Raw genomic sequence first — 25,112 nt, forward strand, 5'->3', positions numbered from 1 at the left:
CAAATCAAGACTAGAATGACCGGGAATCAAATTAACAAGAGACCCTACATTAAGAATCCATGGATCTTGCAAACACCTAATCTTTCGCCCAGCCAAACCTTGGTAAGGGATCCCCACAATAAGGAACTTCTACTACAGGATAAATTTTCTGATATTCCATTAGTTACCCCATACTTTGCCCGTAAAACCTGTACCCAAAGAGCTCTAGAATCAGTGCATTAATCAATTAGTCTGCTACCCTCTTCAGGTCGATTAAAAGGCGCAGAAATAGCTAGAACTGAATGCGGAAAGTATGGAAAAACATCTCGTAATGTATTGAAAATCGATTATTCTCCTGCGGAAGTATCTATTCTATATTAATAATAAACTGATCATTGATTAATGGGACAAAACTCCAGGCGAATTGCTGGTGGAGATTGAATATGTTTCATATAATGCATGAAGGGGAAAACTTATGTATTACTTTGTTAAATATACGTAGCGAGTGAGTAAAATTTTATTAATTTGGGGAGATTAAGAAACGGACATTTAAAGCATTCTGAGGCTGACATTCAATTTTCATTTCCCTTTAAAGTCCACATTGAAATAGTGTGGATCCCTAGGGCAAAACAAGGGAACCCTTGTTATATATAATAATAATACACATTAAATTTACATATAACAAAAAATTTAAAGCTACTCTCAAAGGGGAAAATTGTGAAGGCAATTATGGTGGTGTTATGGTACAATCTGGAGGCAACCGACCCATCCTCTTCATTGCTCACCCCTTCTTCATTTTCTTATTTTACCACCACCTTCTCATACTCGATTGACATGCAACCTTCATTCTTTCGATCCTCCCTCAACTGTACCAAATCCCTTGCATGGTGACACTCTTGGCATCCACCTGCTGCTCAATTTCTACAAGCATTACAGCCGTCTTTGAATTCTTATGTTGATGTTGCCCCCTGAACTGAAGAAGTGTCCGAAGAATGCAAGTTTGACAGATGTGGTTGCTGCTGCTGCATATGCGACTCATTTGCAAGACCGAGAACCGCAAGCGTTGCTCTGCCAAGATGTATTTATTAGCACTTATAAATCACCACAGCAAACAAGCATAAAAGGGCATATGGACTTGAACCATGCTAAACAAAAGAGACTTCAATAAAAGCCCCAAACTTTGAAATGATTGCAAATTTGTTTTAAAATTGACCCTAGCATTTTGTTCAAGATGTTGCGTTAACAGTAATTGAACTAAAGATCTTGAATCAAAAAGAATAGCAGCCAATATTTTCTTTTCTTCTTTTTCCATCAGCATGGGGAAGGTTCTCGATTAGAATACAGAGAACTATACCTAGGCAGTGAACCTTTTATAGTTGGCTGGCTTGCATAAGCAGCAAGGGAACTTCTGAGACTACCATATTTATTCAGTGTACTTTCAAGCTGTGGCGGAGGCAACTGCAATCACAAAAAACGAAAAGGTGTAAATCCAAACATTATTACCAAAAAGCCACAAGTTCTTTCATATGCACTAGAGAGAAGGGGAGTTCATCTGAAGTACATTCTATTTTTACCTGTAATAAAACAGGAAAGGAATGAGGTTGTGTCTGAACCACACACTTCAAGAATCCAACCCACAATTTCGGCATTCTCCAGATCTACACTCAACAAACAGAAATAGCAATATCAGTTTTCCGCCTGGCATGCCAATTAAAAACTGAGGTTAACCAGTTCGTCCAAAAGGGTACATGGGCAAGTTCTTCATTAGATAGGTTCGAGTCACTGACCTGTTTACTCACAAGTTTGGATAGGATTTCCATGACAAAATCAACCTGGATACAACAGAAAATACAGCTAAGAAAATCATTGGATCGATCTTTGTGTTATTCTGTGATTTAATTCATGCCCATAGCCAAATCCAAGCACATATTAACATTTGCTAATGGTTGGTGATGTAAAAAAGAACTCTTATAACAAACCCTTAAATCTTAACACATAGGAATAAGAAATGAAAAGATATGCTAACTAAATCAACATAAATAACTTGATCATGCAGTCATTCTCAGTTTGAGAGTTGTGGAATCAGCCAGAAGTTTGTTTCAAATGATAAGATAAACAAATGACGACAACATTACAATGTGGTTTTTGGTCAGACCCAGAAGGTCAAACTTGCAAAAACATCGAAAAACAAATTGAATAAAATTAAAACTTACCAGGGTAGGAAAAGCATCAATTGCCTGAATAACTGTTCTCATGAAAAGTAACGGAAGAGGGATCTGATCAACCTGAATTGATAAGGAAAACGTTACTATGGGTATAAAAGAACAGCATTAACCCGAGATAAAATAGTGCTTAACATACCATCTGATTCAAGGCCTTTGCTAAGACCTGCTGTGTGAAAACCGTGCGCTGCTCAAAACAAGCTGAGCAAGCATCTGTTATCTGGATAAATTTTATAAAGCACAAAGAAATATCAGCTACAGGAACAACGTAGAAGAAAGTATGACCATCTATGAACTTCTCAAAACGAACATTGCTTTACAGAATGTAAACGTCCAAAATATTCTTAGCAAAAAGAAAAAGGTAGTTCAAAGTGCGGCTACATCCTATCTGGTTAAGTATTAAATTAATCTCCTTGTGAAAACATGGAGTATACTATAACATCAATATAGCTGGTAAAACATGATGGAATAAGTTTCTTTGATCAACAAAACCATAAGATTCAGTTATACAAACACCTCACCTTTTTCAGTGGAGGACCACCTTTATCAGGAGCGATGTCATGGATGGCTACCAACACTTCGGCAGGAGTCAAGGCAGGACCAGTGTGAGCTGAACCCTGTAAGAACCAAGAATCAAAGAAAAAAAATTTTGAATTGAAATGTCTATCTAAGAATCAACATTTTAACTCTCAAGAAAATTAGGCTACTTTTACTAGCTCTTTTGCTTTCATTAGAACAAGAAATAAATTTCACATGTACCTGCAATATGTGAGCAAGCGCAAGCTGGAACTTTTCCAGTGGAAGGTCAACAAGCCGAGGGAAAATAGGTAACACCTGAAAATAGTTGACAGTTATACCCAAACATGATTAATGCCACATTTTCAACTTTATGTTATTTAGCTGAGCATATGAAATCAAATCAACACCACTAATAATTCACCGTAACTTTTTTTTTTTTTAATGCAATGAAAGCACATAGTCATGCTAAGTTATTGAACAAAAAAGAAATTCAGAACAAACCTCGTTCTTGGAAAGTGAAGATAACATTGGAATAAGGATGGTAGCATCCTGCAAGTAAAAAGTCACAATGGTTCATGAGACAAGAAACATAATCATAGGAAGGAATGTAAGAGGCGGAAACCATAGCATTGAATATTGAAAAAGAAACCTTCAGCTTAGTCTCATATAAATGCTTCACAGTGGCAACTAAATCAGGAGAAGGAGTTGTCTCTTGGGTCAGTATTTGCAGCACCTTGACAGAAAACAGAACCACTATCAGTGCCATTCAAGAATAAACAGAAGAAATGAGTTCCAGTTCTGAAACATATTTTCAAAATGGAAATGGAAATAGAGCATACCAGTGTCAAAAGATTTTCACTTCCTGGGGGTGGGTCGGATATTATTTGAAGCAACTGAGAATCAGACTGACCTAAGGCTCTTATTACAATAGGTATATGGCGATGAAAAGCCTGCATCCACGACAAATAAATTGTACAAATGAAGGTACTGTTGAAATATGTATATATTTTAAATTTATTTAGGTAGATAAATCTTTATTTAGGAAGATAAATTTTATTCATATTCTAGGAATATTTTTATTTTATCTTTTAGTAGTTTATTAGAATAAGGGGTCCCTTATGTTTTAGTAGTTTATTAGAATAAGAGAACTATTTTCCCAATTAGGATTGGGACTGTTTTCTCTATTTAAGTTCAGTTCTTTAGTTAATAATAACAGAACAGTTTTATTAGAAACTCTCTTGGAAACTTTCATGGTATCTGAGCTAGGTTAAATCTCTAGTAACATCATGGTTAAACCTTGGTGCGATCACTGCAAAAAATATTGGCACACTCGAGAAACGTGTTGAAAGCTCCATGAGAAACCGACAAATGGAAGAAAAAAGAGTGGCAATGGTCATGGTTCACAATCAAGGGATAGCAGAGCTTTCCAAACAACTAATGGAAATTATGAGGGCCAAAGTTCTCTGGAAGGGTCTCCATTCACTAAGGAACAATTAGAGCATCTACACAAGTTTTTTCAATCACCACAATTTCGAATGAATTCTTCTATTCCTAACTCATCCAATAATCCTTCTTCCTCTTTTGCCCAATCAGGTATTGATTTTTCTGTTTTTCTCAGTGTCAAGCCTTGTAAAACAAACACGTGGATCGTTGATTCTGGAGCTAGTGATCACATGACTAGTAGTCATTTTCTTTTTTCAACTTACACACCTTGCGCAAGAAACAAAAAGATCAAAGTAGCAGATGGGTCCTTCTCGGCAATAACCGGGAAAGGCACTGTTAAAATTTTGTCTTCCTTGGTTTTACATGATGTTTTACATGTGCCAAATCTAGCTTGTAATCTCATATCGATCAGTAAATTATCCCAGTTCTCAAATTGTCATGTTATATTTGACTCCTCTATGTGTAAGTTTCAGGACATAGTCTCGGGGAGGATGATTGGCAATGCTAAAGAATTTGGTGGAATTTACTTTCTTGAAGACGACCATCTAAGTCAACCAACAACTACTTTATGTTTAAATTCTGTATCTGATTTTGATAAGGTTATGATTTGGCATTATAGGCTTGGACATCCTAATTTTTACTATTTAAGATATTTGTTACCTAATCTATTTAAAAATAAAAGTCCTTCATATCATTGTGATTTTTTTGAATTAGCTAAACATCATCAGTCATTCTTTTCACCTCAAAAATATAAAGCCTCCAAACCTTTTTCGTTAATTCATAGTGATGTTTGGAGACCTTCAACAGTCTCAACTTTTTCAGGAAAACATTGGTTTGTCACATTTATTGATGATCATATTCGAATTTGTTGGGTGTTTTTATTAAAAGATAAGTCTGAAATTAAAAATGTGTTTCAGTCTTTTTATCCTATGGTGGAAACACAATTTGGTGTGTAAATAGAAGTATTACGAACTGACAATGGTGGGGAATTTTTTAGCGACCAACTAGGTGTTTTCTTAACCAAACATGGAATAGTCCAACAAAGTTCTTGTACAAATACACCACAACAAAATGGGATTGCAGAAGGAAAAAACCGACATCTTTTGGAAGTAACTAGAGCCTTGACATTCACTAGTCAGGTACCACATTATCTTTGGGGCGAAGCCTTGTTAACAGCTACATATCTTATTAATAGAATGCCCAGTAAAATTCTAAACTATAAAACTCCTTTTCGTCTCTTTAAAGATAACTTTCCTAAATCTAAATTGATCACAGATTTATCCCTCCGAGTCTTTAGGTGTAGTGTTTTTGTTCATCTTCACAACCAAGGTAAACTAGATCCTAGAGCAAAAAAATGTGTCTTTGTTAGCTATTGTTCTAATAAAAAGGGTTACAAATGTTATGATCCAATTGATAGGAAAATTATTGTTACCATGGATGTCACATTTGTTGAAACACAATCTTATTTTGATTCTAATATTCAGGGAGGAAATTATACTAAAGAAGATTCTATAATTGGTCAAGAAAAGACTAGGAATATACAACATAGGGATTCTAATAATGGGAAGGCGATTTTATGATTAACACAAAAATTAATGATGTTAATGTTAATAAAAAGGAGTATGAAGGTGTAGAGTCTGATCATGAGAATAAAGAACAAACAAAGGAGTTAATTGTTTACTCAAGAAGAAATCGAAATCAAGAAAGTGAAATCCACCAGATTCATCACCAAGAATCTGACCAGCAAGATCCTGTCAAAAGTCCAGGTAAAGCTTATAATCCAGCCAATGAATTTTTTGATTTAGATATTCCAATTGCCAAAAGAGAAGATGTTAGAAATATCGTCAAATATCCCATGTCTAACTTTGTATCCTATAAAGCCCTGTCTTCGACATTCTCAACCTTTGTTTCGTGTCTCAATACTGTAAAAATACCCAAAAATGTGAAAGATGCTTTACAGGTTCCTCAGTGGAAGGAGGCTATTTTAGAGGAGATGCGCGCTTTTGAAAAAACAGATACATAGGAAACAATGGAATTACCTATAGGAAAAAAAACAGTGGGCTGTAAATGGGTGTTCACAACCAAATTCAAATCAAATGGATTTTTAGATAGATACAAAGCCCGGTTGGTGGCTAAAGGATACACTCAAACATACGGGATAGATTATCTTGAAACATTTGCTCCAGTAGCCAAACTAAATTCCGTTAAGAGTTCTTTTATCAATTGCTATTAATCTTGATTGGTCTTTACAGCAACTAGATGTGAAGAATGCTTTCCTAAATGGGAAACTTCAAGAAGAAGTTTATATGGATCCTCCTCCAGGTTTTGAAGAAAAATTTGGAACTTGAGTATGTAAACTCAAGAAATCTTTGTATGGTCTCAAGCAGTCTCCTCGAGCTTGGTTTGAACAGTTCACAGAAGTTGTTAAAAAATAAGGTTACTCACGAGGGCAAACTGATCACACAATGTTCTATTGACATACACAAAAGGATAGAATAGCAGTTATTATAGTTTATGTCGATGATATCATTCTTACAGGAGATGATGTGGATGAAATAAGGCGTCTCAAGGAGCATCGAGTATTAGAATTTGAGATCAAAGACCTGGGTCCTTTGAAATACTTTCTTGGAATGGAAGTTGCTCGATCAAAGAAGGGTCTTGTGGTCTCTCAGAGAAAATATGTGATTGATCTTTTAAAAGAGGCTGGGATGAGTGGTTGCCGCCCAGCTGACACACCAATTGATCTAAATGTAAAATTCGAAAATAAAGAAGGTCGATTAGTTGATAAAGCGCAATACCAAATATTAGTTGATAAGTTAATATACTTATCACATACAAGGCCAGACATAGCTTTTGCAGTGAGCTTAGTGAGTCAATTTATGCACTCTCCAATGGAGGAACATGAAGAAGCAGTGTTTCGAATTCTAAGATACTTGAAGAGTTCACCTGGAAAGGGCTTATTTTTCAAGAAATCCGAACAAAGAGGAATTGAAGCTTATACAGATACAGATTGGGCAGGCTCAATAACAGATAGAAGATCTACATCAGGATACTGTACATTTGTTTAGGGAAACCTTGTAATTTGGCGAAGCAAAAAACAAAGTGTTGTATCAAGAAGTAATGCAGAGGCTGAGTTTAGATCAATGGCTCAAGGCATTTGTGAAATGATGTAGTTAAAAACAATTATGAAAGAGCTAAGAAAATCAATAACTTCACCAATGAAGTTGTACTGTGATAGCAAAGCTGCCATTAGTATTGCTCACAACCCAGTCTAACATGACAGAACTAAACATGTTGAGATTGATAGACACTTTATCAAGGAGAAGATTGAAGAAGGCCAAGAGTGCATGCCGTTTGTTCCTTCAAAACAACAGATTGCTGACATACTCACCAAAGGACTCTCTAAGACAAGCTTTGATTTTCTTGTAAGCAAGTTGGGCATGATTGATATGCACCAACTTGAGGGAGGGTGTTGAAATATGTATATATTTTAAATTTATTTAGGTAGATAAATCTTATTTAGGAAGATAAATTTTATTCATATTCTAGGAATATTTTTATTTTATTTTTTAGTAGTTTATTAGAATAAGGGAACTATTTTCCCAATTAGGATTAGGACTGTTTTCTCTATTTAAGTTCAGTTCTTTAGTTAATAATAACGGAACAGTTTTATTAAAAGCTCTCTTGGAAACTTTCAGGTACTACTAACAGATACACTTATGATTATATAAAGTAACAACAATTGTGGAAATGGAAGTTCAATTATCTAAGTTCCCAAGTCAAGAAAGGATCCTATATCCATGAAGGTTTAAAAAGAGAAAGTGGCCAATCTAGACAGCATCTGGCAGAATCTCTCAAGTTTTCTTATGTAACTGCATATATGGATTAACAAGTATCTATGGTTTGCACTTCCAATGCAGAAGCAGTTGCAGATTCTCACAAATTTCCATAGTTACGCACTTGAAAAAAAGAGAATTCCATACTGCAGCATGCAATTTTACTCAGTTGGGCTTAGTAAAACATGCATCAGCCAAGGGCCACAAACAAGATTGAACTTAATCATATCTTGACCTAAATTAAACTTAGCCTTGACTCAAAACCAAAGAGCCAACCTAATCAAAACACTTAATAGATAACAGAACGATCAAAACCCGTGGTTTACTTTGAATGAGAAAAAACCACCTTTTAGCTTTATATGTTGATCTTACCTACAAAACATTAATTTTTATACTTGTATGACACATGCACGAAGATCGAATTCTAACTTTCAAATCAACCTAACTGCAGCCAGCTTTGGAAAGACCTGACATTATAAATGTCAGACAAAAGTGGCTTTAGGCATTCACAGGCTAGGTAAATTATTAAAACTAAATCACTCTAGAACTTGTGTGGTTTCCAGGAAACAAATGGTATTACTATATTACTATCACTGGAACAGATGAAAAGTTATATATTATGCAATATTTCAGTGAAGTCACATCAACCTCCCATACACCAGAAAACAAGTTACAAGGACAAGCAGACAAGCCTAATCTGTTCCTAATAATTAAGCGATGAACAAACAGTCAGAAACAAACAAGACATACCTGCTTTACAATTTTTGGCGCTCGCCCATAAATATCAAATGAGAGTTGAAGAAGACTAGGCTTCTGAAAAAAAAATGATTAGTACTCAGAAACACCACAAATACAAATAAAAAGATGGAAAGAGCAGCCAACAGAAGCAAACCTTAGTGCATAAGGCAAAAAACAGAGAAATGAGTCTTTGGGCTTCAGGAAATGACACTACTGAAGCACTATTACTTGTTGATTCTGCATTGGAGGAGTCAATTCCAGAAGTTCGGGGCTCTGAAAGTAGAGAGCCACTAGTAGATGTGTCCCCACTTCCAACCTGAAGAATGGCAACAGTCTACACTTTTTTGAATTGGGACATGCTGAAATGCAGGCTGTTAACTACTTGTACAAGAGTCTAGACTGGAAAAAGGTGATACATGCTGAAAATGGCTCAGGTTCTCAGGGCAAGGATGCAAGAGAACTCACAAAATAAAATATGACAGCAAAACAACAATACAATGAATGCAGTTTCCAAGCATATACAAATTAGGAGTGAACGTTCGATCGAATCATGTGAAAAATTTTTGAATTAGTAGAGTTGATGATTCTTATCTTCTCATCCTAACTCAATTTGAAAATTTTTGAATTGAGTCAAGTGAAACAAGATTCGAGTCAAGTTAAGTCAAATAAATTTGTTCAAGTTAAATTAAAAAAATTAAACATGCCAAATTAAAATCTTGTCCACAATATGGCTAAATTCCAAACTAGAGCAGATAAATTTGAGACCATATCAATTTGAGAACTCTTTCAAAGCAAAATAAGAGAAAAACAAGATAATTTGGTACAACTTGATTGGTAATTTACTTATTTAAGGCCTCAAATTTACCATTTTGGAAAAAGTTTACAATTTTATAATTTACTATTCTTATATAATTTTTTGTTTTTAATTTTTAATTTTTTGGGGAAAATTTTTTATAAATATTTTGAATCTTTTGTTCATTTTTTCGGAGAGGAATCAATTTACTCATTTTCGAAATTAATAGGGAACCAAGTAGTATTTACACCAATTTATTATTCAAGTTGTAAAATTCAACTCGACTTAAACTTGAAAAACCAAATTACTTATTCAAGTTAATTCAAAAAACCGAAGAACTTGATCCAATTAACTCAAAATTTGAAAAAAAAAATCATTTTTTTCGAGTTAAATCGAGTTTTGTTCAATCCTAATACAAATAACAAACAGAACCTCAAATATATTAATCTAATTTATATACTCCATACAGGTTGTTAAATCCATATTAGGCATCAGGTAAATATTGAAGTTCAACAAGCTTGGAAAAGAAAACAAACAGGGGCCTTTAGAAGATATACTAACCTCCTTGTCGCCTCTTTCATCAATAGACCCAGACTTCAAAGACTCTGCACCTGCCGTTCTCTGATCTACAGCAGACAGCAACATATTTGTTGCAAATTGCTCAATTTCCCTTGAAATGTAGCTCAGCTGATAAAGTTTGTTTGCTACCTGTGTAATATAAACACAGCAAAGTGAGAAAAGACAAGACTTTGCAACAGAAAGTCAAAACATTTAACAGTTGATAACAGACACAGGATGTTATAAAGGAGTAAGTTCACTTACCAGCCGGATAGCTTTCCCACGAATGTCATCTTGAGAATGAACAGCACACTGCCATCAGAGACAAGTAACAAAAATAAGAAACCCACAAAAGGAAAAAAAAGAATCATGCGCAAACATAACTAGAATAGGACTAAAAGCTTTCTATGATGCTTCTCCACTCGGATAAAAATTATAGCCTAGGAAACCTGAATGATATTTGTCACATAAGTATGGCTCTATCACAGGTAAACTAAACATCAACAAAAATAGGGGAGAATTATAAGACAAGAATTCAACAAATACAGATTACCGCATGTGACCAATGAACAATTCATTACTAAAATCGTCTTGGACAACTTACCTTCAATGCTATACCTAAGCAGGCTTGCCGATTATTTGGACGTCCCAAAATTAAACTCCACACCACACCTAGGCCCTGTGTCACACGCTCAGCGTCACGAACCTCTTTCCCAGCAACATCAAACACATCAGAAGAGCAGAGATCATCTAAAAGTTTCAAGGCTGAGTCAGGCAGAAACGGAACTTCACCAAGAAGCCTACTAAATGACTTGTCTGAGGCTGGAAGTGTGTCCAGCAAAGATTTGGACTGCAGCAAAACAACTAAGATAAATCCATTACTTTTAGGGGAAAATTAATTGCAAAGTTGCTTCACTTAAGTAAGAGCTTACCACTGCCAGGAGGAATTTTTCATAAAGAACAGCAGAATATGAAGAGTTGTCAAGTGAATCTGAAACTGTGAGAGAATATAGATGGTAGAGAACTTGCAATACAATGTCGTGACCCTGACCAATATAACACAACATTATAAAAGTTCTAAAAAGCAGACTCAACATGCAAAAAGCAGAAAGGTAGTACAGTTTTGGCATTGATTGAACTCCATAAGCTCATCTGACCAACACAAACATCCTAGAACTAATACATTTGAGTCAAAGCAACAATCCATGAAAGTCAACACTGAACACTGATAACATCTAGTACAGTAGGTACTGAGATCCATCAAGCAAATAAATTGGATAAGCGAGAATATTGGTTTCACACTTTCCTTCTTGATCAAATAAACAAGAAAGACAATCAAATGGAAGTAATGAAGAGTCAAAGACCAAAATTCAACCATACTGTAGAAAACAAAGATTGTGTCCCTGTCAAACATTCAACAAGACACAACCACCAGACCAGAACAGCTTAGTAGAAAGAGAACATTGTGATTCCATACTTGCACAAGGATTTGTAGGACAGTTGTAAATAGGCAGATTTTTGTTAAGTGGGTATACCACCCTAACATGTACGTTAAAAGTCACTGTAGTTTGCTTGTAGCAAACTTTCTTGCTTCTTTTGCTGTAGAAAAAAAAAATCAATCATCCAAGAAAATAAATACTGGGTCACAGACGCCAAAAAGCATAATTATAGAGTTGATCAAACAGAATGTAAATCATGTGATAAACAGAAGCACCCAGCTTAGTATGTGTGTGCCTCTCTGCATGAGAGTGAGAGAGAGAACCAACTAAGAAAACTTCAAAATGGTAGAACAAAACAAAAAGAATAGTGTCAAAAATCAAAAGCAGGAAGAAGTAACAGATCACAACTTGTGTACCTTTTGTTGTCGGTAATCCACAACAATTTGTTTTCCCAACATGACAAAAATGTCATCATCAGCATCAATCTGAAAGGAAACGTAACCACATGTGATTTTGCATACGTCATCAGGCATAGGAACTTAATAAAACATAGAATTGAATACTATTAGTCTAAGGGTCTGAAATTTGTGAAATCATCCAAAATTATTCTAGAATTTATCCAAGTACGCACTTTAGTAGGTTTTCAAGAGCACAACTTGTATGAAATGGGACCATTTTGGAAAATAGACAAGTCTTAGAGTATACAAGGGGTAAAAAAGAAGGATTTTAGCACATTCAGAAAAGGAAGAGAATATTACTTCAGGGTATGCCTTGACAGTAAACTCTTGACTTTCAGTTTGGGAAAGCCATAGCTTCTTAGAAGATCTTAGATCCATGAAACTAATTTGTTTCGCAAAACTAAGACATGGGCCTGTCTGCCTTTTTCCCATCATAACTAGATTAAATCAAACCCATTTTATCCAGAACCATATTTTCTCAAATCTATTCATAAAATGCATAGGTAGTTTGTCCCAGAAAAAGGCAGATTTTCCCTAAACCTGCCCATTGTACAATACTCAATGCAGAGCATATTTGCAAAGCACTTCAACAGAAGTTCATTAAAAATAGGCTTAATATATCATTTGGTACCTGAGTCTCACACTTTTTTAATGTGGTACCAGTGTTATTTTTTTGTACAATTTAGTACCTGTATTTGACAAAAGTTATATATTTTGGTACCCAAAGGTAATGGTGTTAACTTTTTAGTGTTTAATTCAGTTTTAGGGTTGATTTGATGAAAATTAATTGCTAATATTATTAGGTTTGAATTTTTCATGTTTTTGTTAATAGAATAAATTTAGTGTTAATTGTGAATTTGTTTAATTTTGCAAATAATTTTTCAAATACAGTCCGATGGATGTGGTTTAATTCCAGTTTTGCCGTTGGTTTGATGAAAGTTAATTGCTAATATTATTAGCTAATTATGAATTTTCATCAAATCAACTCTAAAACCCGAATTAAACACTAAAAAGTTACCAATGTTATCTACAGGTACCAAAATGTATAGCTTTTGTCAAATACAAGTACCAAATTGGAAAAAAAAAAAAAACACGAGCACCACAACAGAAAAAAGTGTCAAACTCAGGTACCAAATAATGCATTAAGCCTTAAAAATAATAGAAAATATTATATTATAAACCCGTGATCAGCCTATTAGCCTTTGAAGCAGACTGTTCTACAGAACCACTGGCACACTATTACTAATGTTTGAATCCTTAATGCTCTAAAAAAGGTGGATGTCTCTGTTCTCAAGTAATTTTAGATGGTGATAGAAGAGGTTTAAGGCACATAACTAACAGGTGACACTTGTGACGAACTTTATGCATCCATGTAAAATTCTAAGTATGCAGTATGTATTGTAAACTTTGAACTGATAGTAAGAAGGCATTACTCTTTAATTCAATCAGCTTTGCATGATAACAAACTCCAAGATTACAAACAGTCCAACATTAAGACAGGAAAGAGAAAAAGAAGCAGGCATTCAGAGAATATAGACAAATCAGAATGTATATATATATAGCATGTCACCTGACCAACAAGCCGCGCAAGTAACGCCATGCGCATTTCATTACAATCTGACCAATGAAGATGCAGGTATGACTCAGCGATCTGTTGAACTGCTGATTTTATCACACTTCTTTCCAGCTCCTCAGTTAGCTCAACATATGGAGGTGGCACAGGTAAATCCCGACCAGTCTCATCTAAAGAAAATACAGTAATAGAAGCCTGGAAATTCTGATCAGACTCTGGAAAAGATGATTCTTCAGTCTCATGTTTAATTTCAACGTCTGCCTTCATTTCAGTTGAATCTACATCAACCACATAAGGAGAAACTGCATGATTGGAGGAAGTCTTGACTTCTAGAATGTTAACAATGTCTTCCGCACCACCCACAACATCCCCTTCAGGAGCTGGTTGCTCAACACTAGTAATTGATGGACCTTCTATTGTGTTATCATTGCTTTGAATGTTAGACATCGGGCGCAAAGAAGGGTTCTCAACAGCTGGAACTGAAAGAGGCTTACTAGAAATAGAACAATCAAAGTCAGGCATTGCAGCACCAGTGCCCTCCAGAACAGGTGAGCATGACATTCCAACAGAAACAGCAGCCCGTCGTGGATCTAGACGACGAGGATCCTGAAAAGGTTAGCGTTAACTTCCATTTGCTCAACAGGAGTTATAAAGATCCTAAATCTGGAAAAGGCTGAAACATTTTGAAAAGCAATATATGATGATAGAAAATGGAAGTTACCCTTCTTGGGTCGCGTTTAGAATCTGCAGCAAAATTGTTGACAGCAGATGTATCGGATATTGATGAACTGATTGTAGCAGCTGAAGTAAAGGGCAACTGTGGTGTTGAAACAGGTGTGTGCAAGGAATTTGTTGAAGCAGGAGGTGGCAGAACTTGGGCCCGACTATTTACATGTACAGCTTGCTGAGTTGTAGGCAATGTCCCGACCTTTGTTAATGAAGGAGGACTTTTAGGCAAGTGCCTCATATTTGTGATGACAATATCTGCCAGCAGGTCAGGATGAATTTTTGAAATAAGAATCTCAAGAGATTCAGCACCTCTTTCTCCTTCAGCAAGTAAAGCACCAATCATTGCTATCATTTGCTCAACAGGAGTTAAATTATCATCTGAAAGAGGAAAACTGGGAGATCCTCCATTGACAGAAGAAAAATCTTGCCCAGAATCATTTATTTGAGTGGGTGGCATTGAGTGGGAATTGGGTCCAGAGCGAATACGCTTTGACGCCATCTCAAAATTATGTATTGGTTCTTCATTATCCTGAGGCATAGATCTTTTCTTTGACACATCCCCTAAAACATATGCTTGGCTTGATGCTTGATCATCCTGAAAACACATTATATTTACCATGAGAAACTCATAAAAAGCTACCAAGCACTAACTTTTATCACTAGACCTTATTATTTTTGTTACCTGCTAAAAAATATATTTTAAAATAAAAATATTACCCTGACAGACTGAATTTCCCTTGAAGCCCGCTCACTATTTTTTATCATCTTCTCAACCTGTCTGATGACTTGATCAGCAGCATCCCCTGCGTTCATTGCTCGTAGAGCTCTAAGCAATCTGTCCCTAGACTGGTCAGCCAAAATAATACCCAACTTGTCAGGTACAAGAGCACTGAATAGCCCCCAAAAGTCATAAATACAGGCCATACACGCTGAAGTTTCATTTCAATATTTAACAAACCAGGAGCTCTCAACAAAGCATTTGTGATACATATATCCATTAACCTTTTGGCATTTGAATAATAATTCCACCAAGATAGCAATAAGTCATTCAGAGAAAGGATAATAAAGAGGTAATTATAAAATCTAAGGTATTAGAAGGCACTGATATTCAGCAGCCAACTGATTTGTATACATATTAGATAAAAAAAAATCATTTACTCCAGTAATTGGCATCTGAATTATCCAAAAATTATAATAATAATAATAAAGAAGTTACCTCTACAATAGCTGGATTAGTACACCTCAGGAATCCCAAAAACGCAGTTCTCAGGGAGTATTGAATACTAGCTTTATGGCATTCCCTCACCATGTCAAAGTTTGGATTAAAATCGAGCAGTGCAGAAAGAACAGTGCCATAGTGGAGGGGTCTCCTTCTTGCTATGGCAGCAAGACTGTCAAACAAAAAAAGGGCTTTAGTTAAAAGAAAAAAACTAACAAAATAGCTCTAGCATTGGGAATAGAATTTAAAATCCACACAACCAAACAACTACAAGAATGAAAAAACAATAGCTGAGACCTAAAGCTATTTCTAAACAAAATAAAAAGACAGGATCAATTTTTGAGACATCTTGTTAGTTGTCACAATCAATCACAAGTTCAGATCAAGGTTAGCTTTTCACACAAATCTCGAGGGTACAGTAGCACAATGGAGCAATTAAAAGATATTTCTGATTCCCTCCTCCTAAGAGCCTCACTATGATAGAACCATAACTTAGCCAAAACACCCCACCTCCTTACCTGCCCTTTCTCTATCACTGATAGAGCTTTTAAGAAGCATGTAATCAGATGAACCAAAGCCTAAAGGAAACCAGAAAAGCAATTGCATACAATAAGCACACTAGAAAACTTAAGCTACACAGTATAACTCCAGAACAAGTATGCAAAGACCTTCAAAGAAAAGAAGAGAAAAGCCCTTGGTTAACCATCCATTATTGACAGAAGTCTGTTCAATCACTAGCTACACATTCTAAATTTTAAGCTACACATATCTTAAGTATTTTATTTTAAGTTTTTAATTGTCATCAATGAACCATTTAGCAACGAATTCTAAACTCTTAAGCAGGATACCTAGGAATAATAGACAGAGATAAAGCATAGAAAGAAGGGAAAGCAAAAAGTCCGACTCTGGTGTTGTTACCGACAAAGCACAGATAGCAACATATAATACTTACGTAACAATTACCAGATGTTAATATTATAAATAAAAAATAAAAATAAAAACCACCAGTCTTCAACTACTTTTGGTTTCAAACATAAAACAGATCATAGAACTCGATCATATCTCATGACTCATCAAAATTAGTTCAAAATCCAAAATTCCAGGTCTCTTGAAACTATTGCAGGACTCAGATACACACATGTTACAGACTACAAATAAATAACATGCATAAGAATGCAATACTCATCCTCAACAGTATCACCGGCAGAAAAACATGCAGCAACCTAAGTGCTTCCACACAAGACATCATTTTAATTACAAATTCCAAAAACAATGGATTCAAAAGAAATAAGCCATTCAGTTTTTTCCCTGTACATGTAGAGAATTAAATTCAAGTTTCTCATCTAGAGATGTCAACCAATAATTCATATCGAACAAGCTCTAACTAAGCAGGCCAAGATAAAACTCCATGAATAAAGTCTGTCCAACATATGCTCAAAATAGAACATCATATATAAAGGGCGAGATAGGAGGGAGGTGCTTTTTCCTTATGTCTTCTTTACTCCTCTATATTTGTTAACGAACTGATAGAGAATGCCCACTCAAGGAGAACAAACAGAATATGAATCCAAAAAAAATGGAGCATTCCCTCTAATTTACAGGTAATTGAACCTAACATGATCCAAAAATGTTGGAAGAAAGTACTTCAAGCAGCCCTAAAGTGAGAAATTAAGGAATCCTTAAACAACTCAACCCTTAATCAGCAGTAAAAATAATACAACATGAATGTTCCCTTAATAACTAAGGGATTGACTTCTAATACCATGCTATAGAGATTAGTCCAACATATTCAACAAGTTACATCTAAATGTATATTCACTTTTTAATTACATGTGCCAAATAGTAAAAATCGCTTCCCAGAAGGAAATACTTCAATGTAATGCCATTTAAAACATCAGTGACTCAAGCAACTTCAGATCTTGAACTATGACTTCGTGATCATTTTAAGCTACATAAATATGCACTCAAGTTGGTACATATATTAACTAAAATAAAAGTAAACTAAATGATGTCAGGTCAGAAACATATACATACATAAGGTATTATGGAAAATAAAAATATCATTGTTACCCTAAAAGTAAACCAGCAGATGACAGTAATATTTGGGAGGGGAGTAAGGGAAACAATACATTCTAATAGCAACACTGATGCAAATAACTCATAAAAAGAGAAATTAATCTGCAATGCAACAAAAGCAGGTATCTAGTCATGCATCACAACATCGACAAGCATGCAGCCAACCTTACATCTATTGCCCCAAGGAGTCAGATAAAAAATGTATTGCCAAGAAAACAGACAATCTTATGTTTTACCCTTCCATTTATCAGAAAAGGCACCTCAATGGATGCAACCATTGAAACCCCGAAAAATAATTAGCTTCTGAACCCATGCCCATGTAGACACTATGCATGTCAATCAGCAAAACACATGTTTATATCCAATCACTACACGATAGACTTCAACACATACAATGACTAGCCAACAGACATCTCATAAATAAGTATCTTCTGGAAACCTTATTTCAAAAGTATTACTCAAAGTTCCTCACGATTCAAATCACCTTCAAAATTCTAAAACTATTTCCATATGAAAACGAAAATAAAATGCCTTATGAATTTTTAAAGTTCATGCAGTCATGCCTAATGTTATAGAACTTAAGTACATACACGCAGGGAACAGTCCCACAAATTTGACAGAGATGATATTTGTTAACATTTTAAGCTTGATATTTGACTACTTATAAGCAATGACGTTTACACTAACAAAGGCTTTAAAATTGCAAACAAGATTTTCTTTGGCCACTCCAAAGTCAGTTTATTCTTGATCATTCAGAACAGTTTAGTCCCAGATCCAAAATATAAGACAATACCACCCATCTTTCCATGCTGCTAGGTATCCCAGAGTGTAAACATTTAAGATCTTAATATCAATGAAGCTGCTATCTTGTAAGGAATGCTCCTCCATCACTATCCTTTAAGAAAACAAAACAGTGAATGTATTTCTTGCATAACCACTGACCATGTATGCAAACCTGCTAAACATTCAAAAGATGGTGCATCCTGCAAACTAACTGCTGTTGGTTCTTGCAATACAAGTATTTACATCCAACGAAATAATTGTATATTATTAGCAGTTGACCAATGAACAAGCTGGAAGTACACCATCTCATCAAACAAAAGTTTTGAACCATTTTAAAAGCATGCTTGCAAGTAAAAGATAGGGGATTATCTTCCGCATTCCGAAAACTCTTAATTGTTGTCTTTGTTTCTGGCCAAAAAAACTTCCTCTTTCAGTAAGTTGTAATAAACATAACACATTTTAGACCTATATGATCAAGGTTGGTGATCAAAATGATATAAGAAAATGTTGCTAACATAAAAGCTCAGAGGAAACTAGGAAGTTTTGATGATAATGGTACAAATTTTATAATGATGCAGTCTCCTCTGATTTTTTTTCAAAAGTGTAAATTTGAAACCAAAAGAGAAGAAATATGAGTAACTTGTTTGTTTAAACAAATATTTAAAATACCACTCGATGATAATAATTTAGGATCACTTGCCTCAAGCAAAAACCATTACACAACGAAAATGCTTGCCTTCATGCAGAAAAAAACCAGCTGAGACATAACAGTAAGTGATACGGGTAATAATCAAAGATCACATCCAACTTTTGCATCAGACTACTTCAGAGCCATGCAGTACAACATATTTCAAAGAACAGGGTCAAAAGACAGCAAGTCAATTATCTGTCAAGAAAAGTAATTACAAGAAAAAGGCATTTGGGCCACCATCCTAAGAGCTGAAGAACCGGCAGAGAACATAGTCATAAATCTTACTGTTGACCAGAAACCAACATACACAGCAATATGTAAGGAATGCAGCATCACAAAAATAGGTATAAAAAATATAGGAATCCACAAAATCGAAACATGGCAGATTAGCAGGATAAACCCCAGTTAAAAAGAATTTCGATTATTAAATATTTAATGTGCATCAACTGTTGTCAAATAACCAATACATTTTAAGGTAGCTTGCATATTTTCAGCTGTAAAAAAATACAGCAGAATCCCAAATAATAATAGGATCCCCCTAATAATTTACTGCAATGCTTGATCACCAAGTTTCTCAGCGCGAGTTGACTGATGATTATTTCCATTGCTTAACCATTCCTATCATTGGCCAATGGTGCTCCATAGTACACATTAATGTGAACATTATCTAGCCCTGTAACTCCCAATATCTGAACAAGCAATGCACCAGTATCCAAGGCCATTAACTCCTCAAAAGAGAGCTTGACAGCACGCTGCAATGGTATCACAAACAAGCAGTTGAACTTGTACTACAACCTGCTACCAAGCTTCATCAATCTCTCCAAAAGTTTTAAAGATGGTAAAACAGAGGGCAAATTCTAAACACAGTGCAGCCCCAAATTATAAAATTTAATATTCATTTATCAGATACGGACAGTAAATTGGAACCGATAAGTTTGCATACAGAAAAGTACCATTAGAAAACAACGGCACCTTCTAGCTTTGAAATTAAGAGATATTCAGTTATGACAGGATATAATTCTTTCTTGGAATAAAAAGATAAAATAAGGAAATAGATGAAGATGCAAATAAAGCTCCCATAAGAGAAAAAGCAAAGGGAAATCTGTAACATTCTTGAACTGAGAATTGATACCAATACTTATCAACCACAAAATCAAGGGGGGGCGGGGGGGGGAGGAGAACTTTTTTCACCTCCAATCAAACAATTATATGTCCTACTTATATGGAACTAAATAATAAAAGAAGTGCTAGCAATTACGTACAAGATTTATAACACCCTAACCATTTTAAACTCTAGATGTCAAAATTTTATAAAACACTAGGAAACGGGAAGTATCCAAAATAATGACACAAGAAAGAGGAGAAAAGAAAAAGAAACATAAATTCAGAAAAAAAAAAGGGATCATAAAACGTAGAAAACCATAAGTTCAGAATAAAAACAACTAACTACTGGTGAAGAAACTCACCAATTGACAACAGTGATTGTTACAGACCCAGGGAGACTACTGGCTGATTGCAACATGTCAAGTAAAATATAAAGTGTCCTGTTTGCATCTGATGTTACAGCAACTGGATCCAAAATAGGATGACCCCCACTTAGCCATGATATATTAAAAGTCCGTCTACTTCCTCTGGTAGCTGGAGAAACGTTAAAAGAAATAAGTTTCAGGAGATGCCAGTAACTATAAAATATATAAATATGGAGTTACTATGAATGACATACAAAAAGGAAGTCCTATGCTAACCCAAAAAGTCAATCTGCCAAACATGGCTGTATGAGCAAACCAAATAATGTCCTAATGGAGCCCTTAACAATTGGAATGCAATACCTTCAATGTATTTTTCAGAGTTAACGTTGTCAGATGTAAAAAGTAAGACATGCATCTCCAAAAATTTCAGAGCCAGCAACTTTATCCCAACTGGACCAGGCTACAAATTTAAATCAAAGAAACATCGATTGCACATGATTAGCAAGTTGGAAATATAAAGTCACTATAAAATTAAATAATTCTCAAAAGACAGAAATAAATAATTTATTATAAGAGTAGCAAAAGTTAGGGAAAACAAATGAGCATAAATATGTATACAACTACGAAACAGATATCACTACTCAAAACAACAACATTTAGACCCACACCAAAACAATCCCCCCGGGAGCAGGAACACCCAAGGGTAAAAAATAAAATAAGGGATGGAAATAGCAGTTTTTTCACCTAGTCATGTCTCAAAAGCACAATCTCCTACACAAATTCTCAGAGCCAATTGCTCACATCAAGGAATAAAGTTAAGAGCCTTATGCATCTCCTGCTGATTGTTAGATGCATAAAGAATGCCTCAGGATATGTATTTTAGCACACAACTTTTCTCTAGGATCCTTCACCACCTCAAGATAAAACATTGAATTATTTGTTTAACTCTCATTTGATAATTGTTAAGGAAAAAATACCCATCAAATTGTTAAGGAAAAAATACCCAAACTTATGCTTTGTCATTTTGATCACATATTACATAGAAATAAAAAGCTTTCTAACACAGTTTCTCCTGTGAACATGGACATAAATGAAACCTAATGCCCAGTAACTTTTTCTTACTGTTATTTGATTACATTAAGAAGCTACTCACTCAAAAGCTACTCTTTTTTTCATGTCCACCTGTGTACTGTCTTTCTTCGAGAGAAAGGAAGAGAAAGAGAGAGACTCATCCAATAATATTAAATTAATGAAGGCCACCAGAACACAAGTGTTGCTTGATAAATCAATAACAATCTTCAATTAGTTGGAAACTTGGTTTCATCATTCATTCATGGCACCAATCCCTCAAATTCTACATAAAACTCACCAAACATGTTAACTAGTTACAACCTACTTAATGGTTCTATCAACATGTTCAAAAAGAAGTATCACTTTATTATATTGCCATGTAATTTAGCTAAATTATACCTATGCTGTTTTCTGTAATTCCCGTTAGATGTAGTTAAAACCTACTTTAATTGTTCTATCAATTTTTTTTTTTAAAAGTATCATTCTATTACACTGCCATGTGTTTTACCTAAATCGTCCTTTAAGCCATTTTTTTAGTTCTTGTTAGATGTAAAATCACTATTAAAAGATATATCTTTCTTTTTAGGAAAATCAGCCAAATCTATTTAGTATTATACATTTTCATCCACAAACCAAATACTTTCCCTAGAATTATTTCAACACTGAATTGTCAGCAGTTAAGATTTCAATTTATAAAACAGTACCTAACTTGGTCAAAATAGTCTAGCATTGAAACTTAACCCATATAAGTTTAGTGTTTGGAAAGCCAAAGTAAAATGTCATACCTGCAATGCAATGGAAAACACACCTTCCTTGAATCTAACCATCCACATCCATAGTTCTTGAAGCCACTGATCAACTTTACCGTGCTGCTGAAACTATAATTTCCAAGAAAAAATTTATGCATGGGTAAGAAAACAAAATATTTTGACACAGACACCATCGTTAAGTGATTAACATCTTATATGCACTCAATCAGAAAACAGCAACTAAGAGACAACAGCAATACTCAATGCTATAAAGCACATTTGTTCAAAATCTAAAGGCACTGCGCTCCAATTGTACATGGAGGCATAAAACATCATTTACCAATAAGAAAAGAATCAGCAAAAAACATGTACATTTGAACTAAATCATTACTTAAAAAGGTAGCAGCTAACCTGTAATGTCAGTTCTTCCAAAACACTGCAGAAGAAATTTATGCCACAAACAATGGATTGTTTCACAACATTGGAGTCAACATCCCTCAAAAACGTTACTAAAACCGGTACAAGTACAGTCGAATGCTCTATTGATTTTAATCCAATATCTTCAATTATCCTGCCAACCGTTGATAAAAAGCAAAAAAGAAAAGCAAAACAAAACAAAACAAAAGTCCAGCTACAATATTAGGAACCTAGCAACATATGAAGAGAGAACAAATACAAAAAAAAAAAAAAAAGATCAGTAAATTTTATAAACGCAACACGAAATATTTCCCAAAAATGCAGCTCATTAATCTCACAAATATCAAAACTAAGAAGCGAAGAAGTTAAGCATACAGCAGCAGCATATAAAATAACATAAACATACAAAATTGGAAAGAATTAGGGTTTGAAACTCACTCGACAAGAAATCCCCTAACGAGGCTATGAGGAGAACGCTGGAGGTCGGAAAGGTAGGGGAAGAGTTCGGCGGCGGAAGAAGAATCGAGAGAGGAAAGAATGTCCTTGGCCTGTTTAAGAGACGAAAGCTTCACCGCCAAATCAGAGTGGTTGAGCGCGGCAGTGAGCAGAGAAAGGGCTTGGTCCCTAGAATCAGCAACGTTCATGGCTATCGGCTTCTCCCCACGAGATTTTTGATCGATATTTGGGACGGAATTGTAAGAAAGGGGATAGAGTTAGGGTTTTGAGGGGTAAGGGCTTAGGAAGTGGAGAGCGGAGCGTATGAAATTTTTATGAGGTCGGAGAGAAAAGAAGGAAAAAAAACTATTTTTTTGTATTTTATAATTATTAGTTTGGACAAACTACAGAAACAGTCCTTGAACTTTATTTAAAATCACGTTTCAATTACCAAGTTTCAAAAATTACATCACAGTCACTAACATTTTCATTAACTTCTTTTTAGCTAATTCAAAATGTTAATCACTAACTTCACCCACCAATAATCATTTATTCAAATAGTTTAATAAATATATTTTTTGAAATAAAATATTTTATTCTTCCAGGTTTCTATTTATTTTGAGTAATTATTTTATGCGAATATTTTTAAATTAATGTCACAATTGTCATTTTTTTTCTATATTCTATAAGAAACGTATGAGAATTTTTCCTTTTTAATACACATAATAGATATATATTAGTTTTATCCGTCTTGTCAATCTTTGGATTGTACCCTTTGTCTTCATTTCTTCACTGTTTCTCAACTTTCTGAAAACCCAGAAAAAGAAAGAGGAAAACCTTCAGAAATTTCGTCCTTTTAGCAATGTTTAGTTACAGTTGCAGAAAATCTCGATTTTTGTATTAAAAAAGAACATGTTTAAAGTGATTTAGATCCCATTATTTCCCTGGGTTTCTTTTTGAAATCATTATGGGTTTTATATTTCAGAGTATGAAAAGTTGTTGATCTGGGTTCTAAAACCGATTGGAGTATAGGTGGGAATTATACGAGTATAATAGTAATCATTAAAAATATTCACTTTTATTTACTTCAGAATATAATTTAATTATTTATAATTAAAATGGTACGCTTTTAGTCATTTACACTATCATTTTGTTACGAAATAGTAACTCTATTTGTTAAATTTTGTTATCTCCCTAACAGTAATCTTATGTGGCAATTTAAATGGGTTTTAAATGCCAATTGGGATTATAATAGTTTTTTCAGTCAAAATGAAAAATAAAACTAAAAGACAAAAGAAGACGAATAGTTTTTCTTTTCCACTTCAATGTGTAATTAATTTAAAATTTTTAATTAATTAAATTTATTTAATTAAAAACTTATTCTCGTCTCAATTGGACATCTAAGTTGGCATTTAAAACCCGTTTGGACTGTCAAGTAGGATTGTCGTTAGGGAAATAACGGAGCTTAACAGTAAAGTGACCAATTCGTAACAAAACGATAACATAAGTGACTAAAACATAACATTTCAAACATAAATAACTAAAATGTAATTTTGAGTCAAACAAATGTGACTATTTTTATAATTTATCCGTCTTTAATACTTTATTTTTTGGGCATTTAATTTTAAGCTTTGTTTTATTGCCGATAAATTTATTTCTTAAAAATATCTTCAAGGCTAATTGAATCCTATGAAAAGTGGTAGCATGATTTATGAGTTTTAACTGTAAAAATAAATCAAGTTGCAGAACTCATAGGGATAGGGTTATTGAGAAAATTAGAAATTTGTTGTTTAATACTTCTATATACTATGCTTTTCTTTCTTTTCTTTATTCATTTGGGCACTTCCCAACTCTAATTATATTTATTGATTTTACTTTTTGTAACCAACTCTTAAGGTTTCTTTCCTTTTTTCTA

At 34.5% G+C, this 25,112-nt stretch overlaps 1 protein-coding gene across 2 annotated transcripts; it reads right to left on the reverse strand.

Annotated features, from left to right (window-relative positions):
• Positions 1 to 527: 527 nt before the first annotated feature.
• On the reverse strand, positions 528 to 23,592 carry LOC108452984 (uncharacterized). 2 transcript variants are annotated; one of them, XM_017750830.2, is made up of 27 exons: positions 23,201 to 23,592; positions 22,757 to 22,916; positions 22,382 to 22,474; positions 20,886 to 20,985; positions 20,523 to 20,694; positions 15,504 to 15,678; positions 15,005 to 15,133; positions 14,280 to 14,882; positions 13,556 to 14,164; positions 11,944 to 12,012; positions 11,021 to 11,134; positions 10,693 to 10,938; positions 10,353 to 10,400; positions 10,092 to 10,238; positions 8,892 to 9,053; positions 8,750 to 8,812; positions 3,560 to 3,670; positions 3,370 to 3,453; positions 3,222 to 3,269; positions 2,961 to 3,035; positions 2,723 to 2,818; positions 2,341 to 2,421; positions 2,193 to 2,264; positions 1,767 to 1,811; positions 1,554 to 1,637; positions 1,334 to 1,437; positions 528 to 1,047 (listed from the first exon to the last, which is right to left on the reverse strand). In XM_017750830.2, exons 1-27 carry the CDS (start codon positions 23,404 to 23,406, stop codon positions 930 to 932), a joined length of 4,014 nt encoding a protein of 1,337 aa, XP_017606319.1. In that variant the 5' UTR covers positions 23,407 to 23,592; the 3' UTR covers positions 528 to 929. The 2 variants fall into 2 exon arrangements, with proteins under 2 accessions (XP_017606319.1, XP_017606320.1); XM_017750831.2 differs by lacking the exons at positions 528 to 1,047; positions 1,334 to 1,437; positions 1,554 to 1,637; ... (17 more) ...; positions 15,005 to 15,133; positions 15,504 to 15,678 and adding an exon at positions 19,443 to 19,808.
• Between the last annotated feature and the right edge of the window lie 1,520 nt (positions 23,593 to 25,112).

This window comes from Gossypium arboreum, chromosome 1 (genome assembly GCF_025698485.1).
Source record: "Gossypium arboreum isolate Shixiya-1 chromosome 1, ASM2569848v2, whole genome shotgun sequence".
Taxonomy (NCBI): domain Eukaryota; kingdom Viridiplantae; phylum Streptophyta; class Magnoliopsida; order Malvales; family Malvaceae; genus Gossypium; species Gossypium arboreum.

Bases quoted from the DNA above. Each gene is read 5' to 3' on its own strand.
- LOC108452984 (XM_017750830.2), bottom strand. From the start codon at position 23,406: ATGAACGTTGCTGATTCTAGGGACCAAGCCCTTTCTCTGCTCACTGCC. The intron at 14,165-14,279 runs GTAACTTCCATT...TAACCTTTTCAG, and splicing joins CTAAACGCGACCCAAGAAGG to GATCCTCGTCGTCTAGATCC. The intron at 2,422-2,722 runs GTGAGGTGTTTG...AAATTTATCCAG, and splicing joins GTGGTCCTCCACTGAAAAAG to ATAACAGATGCTTGCTCAGC.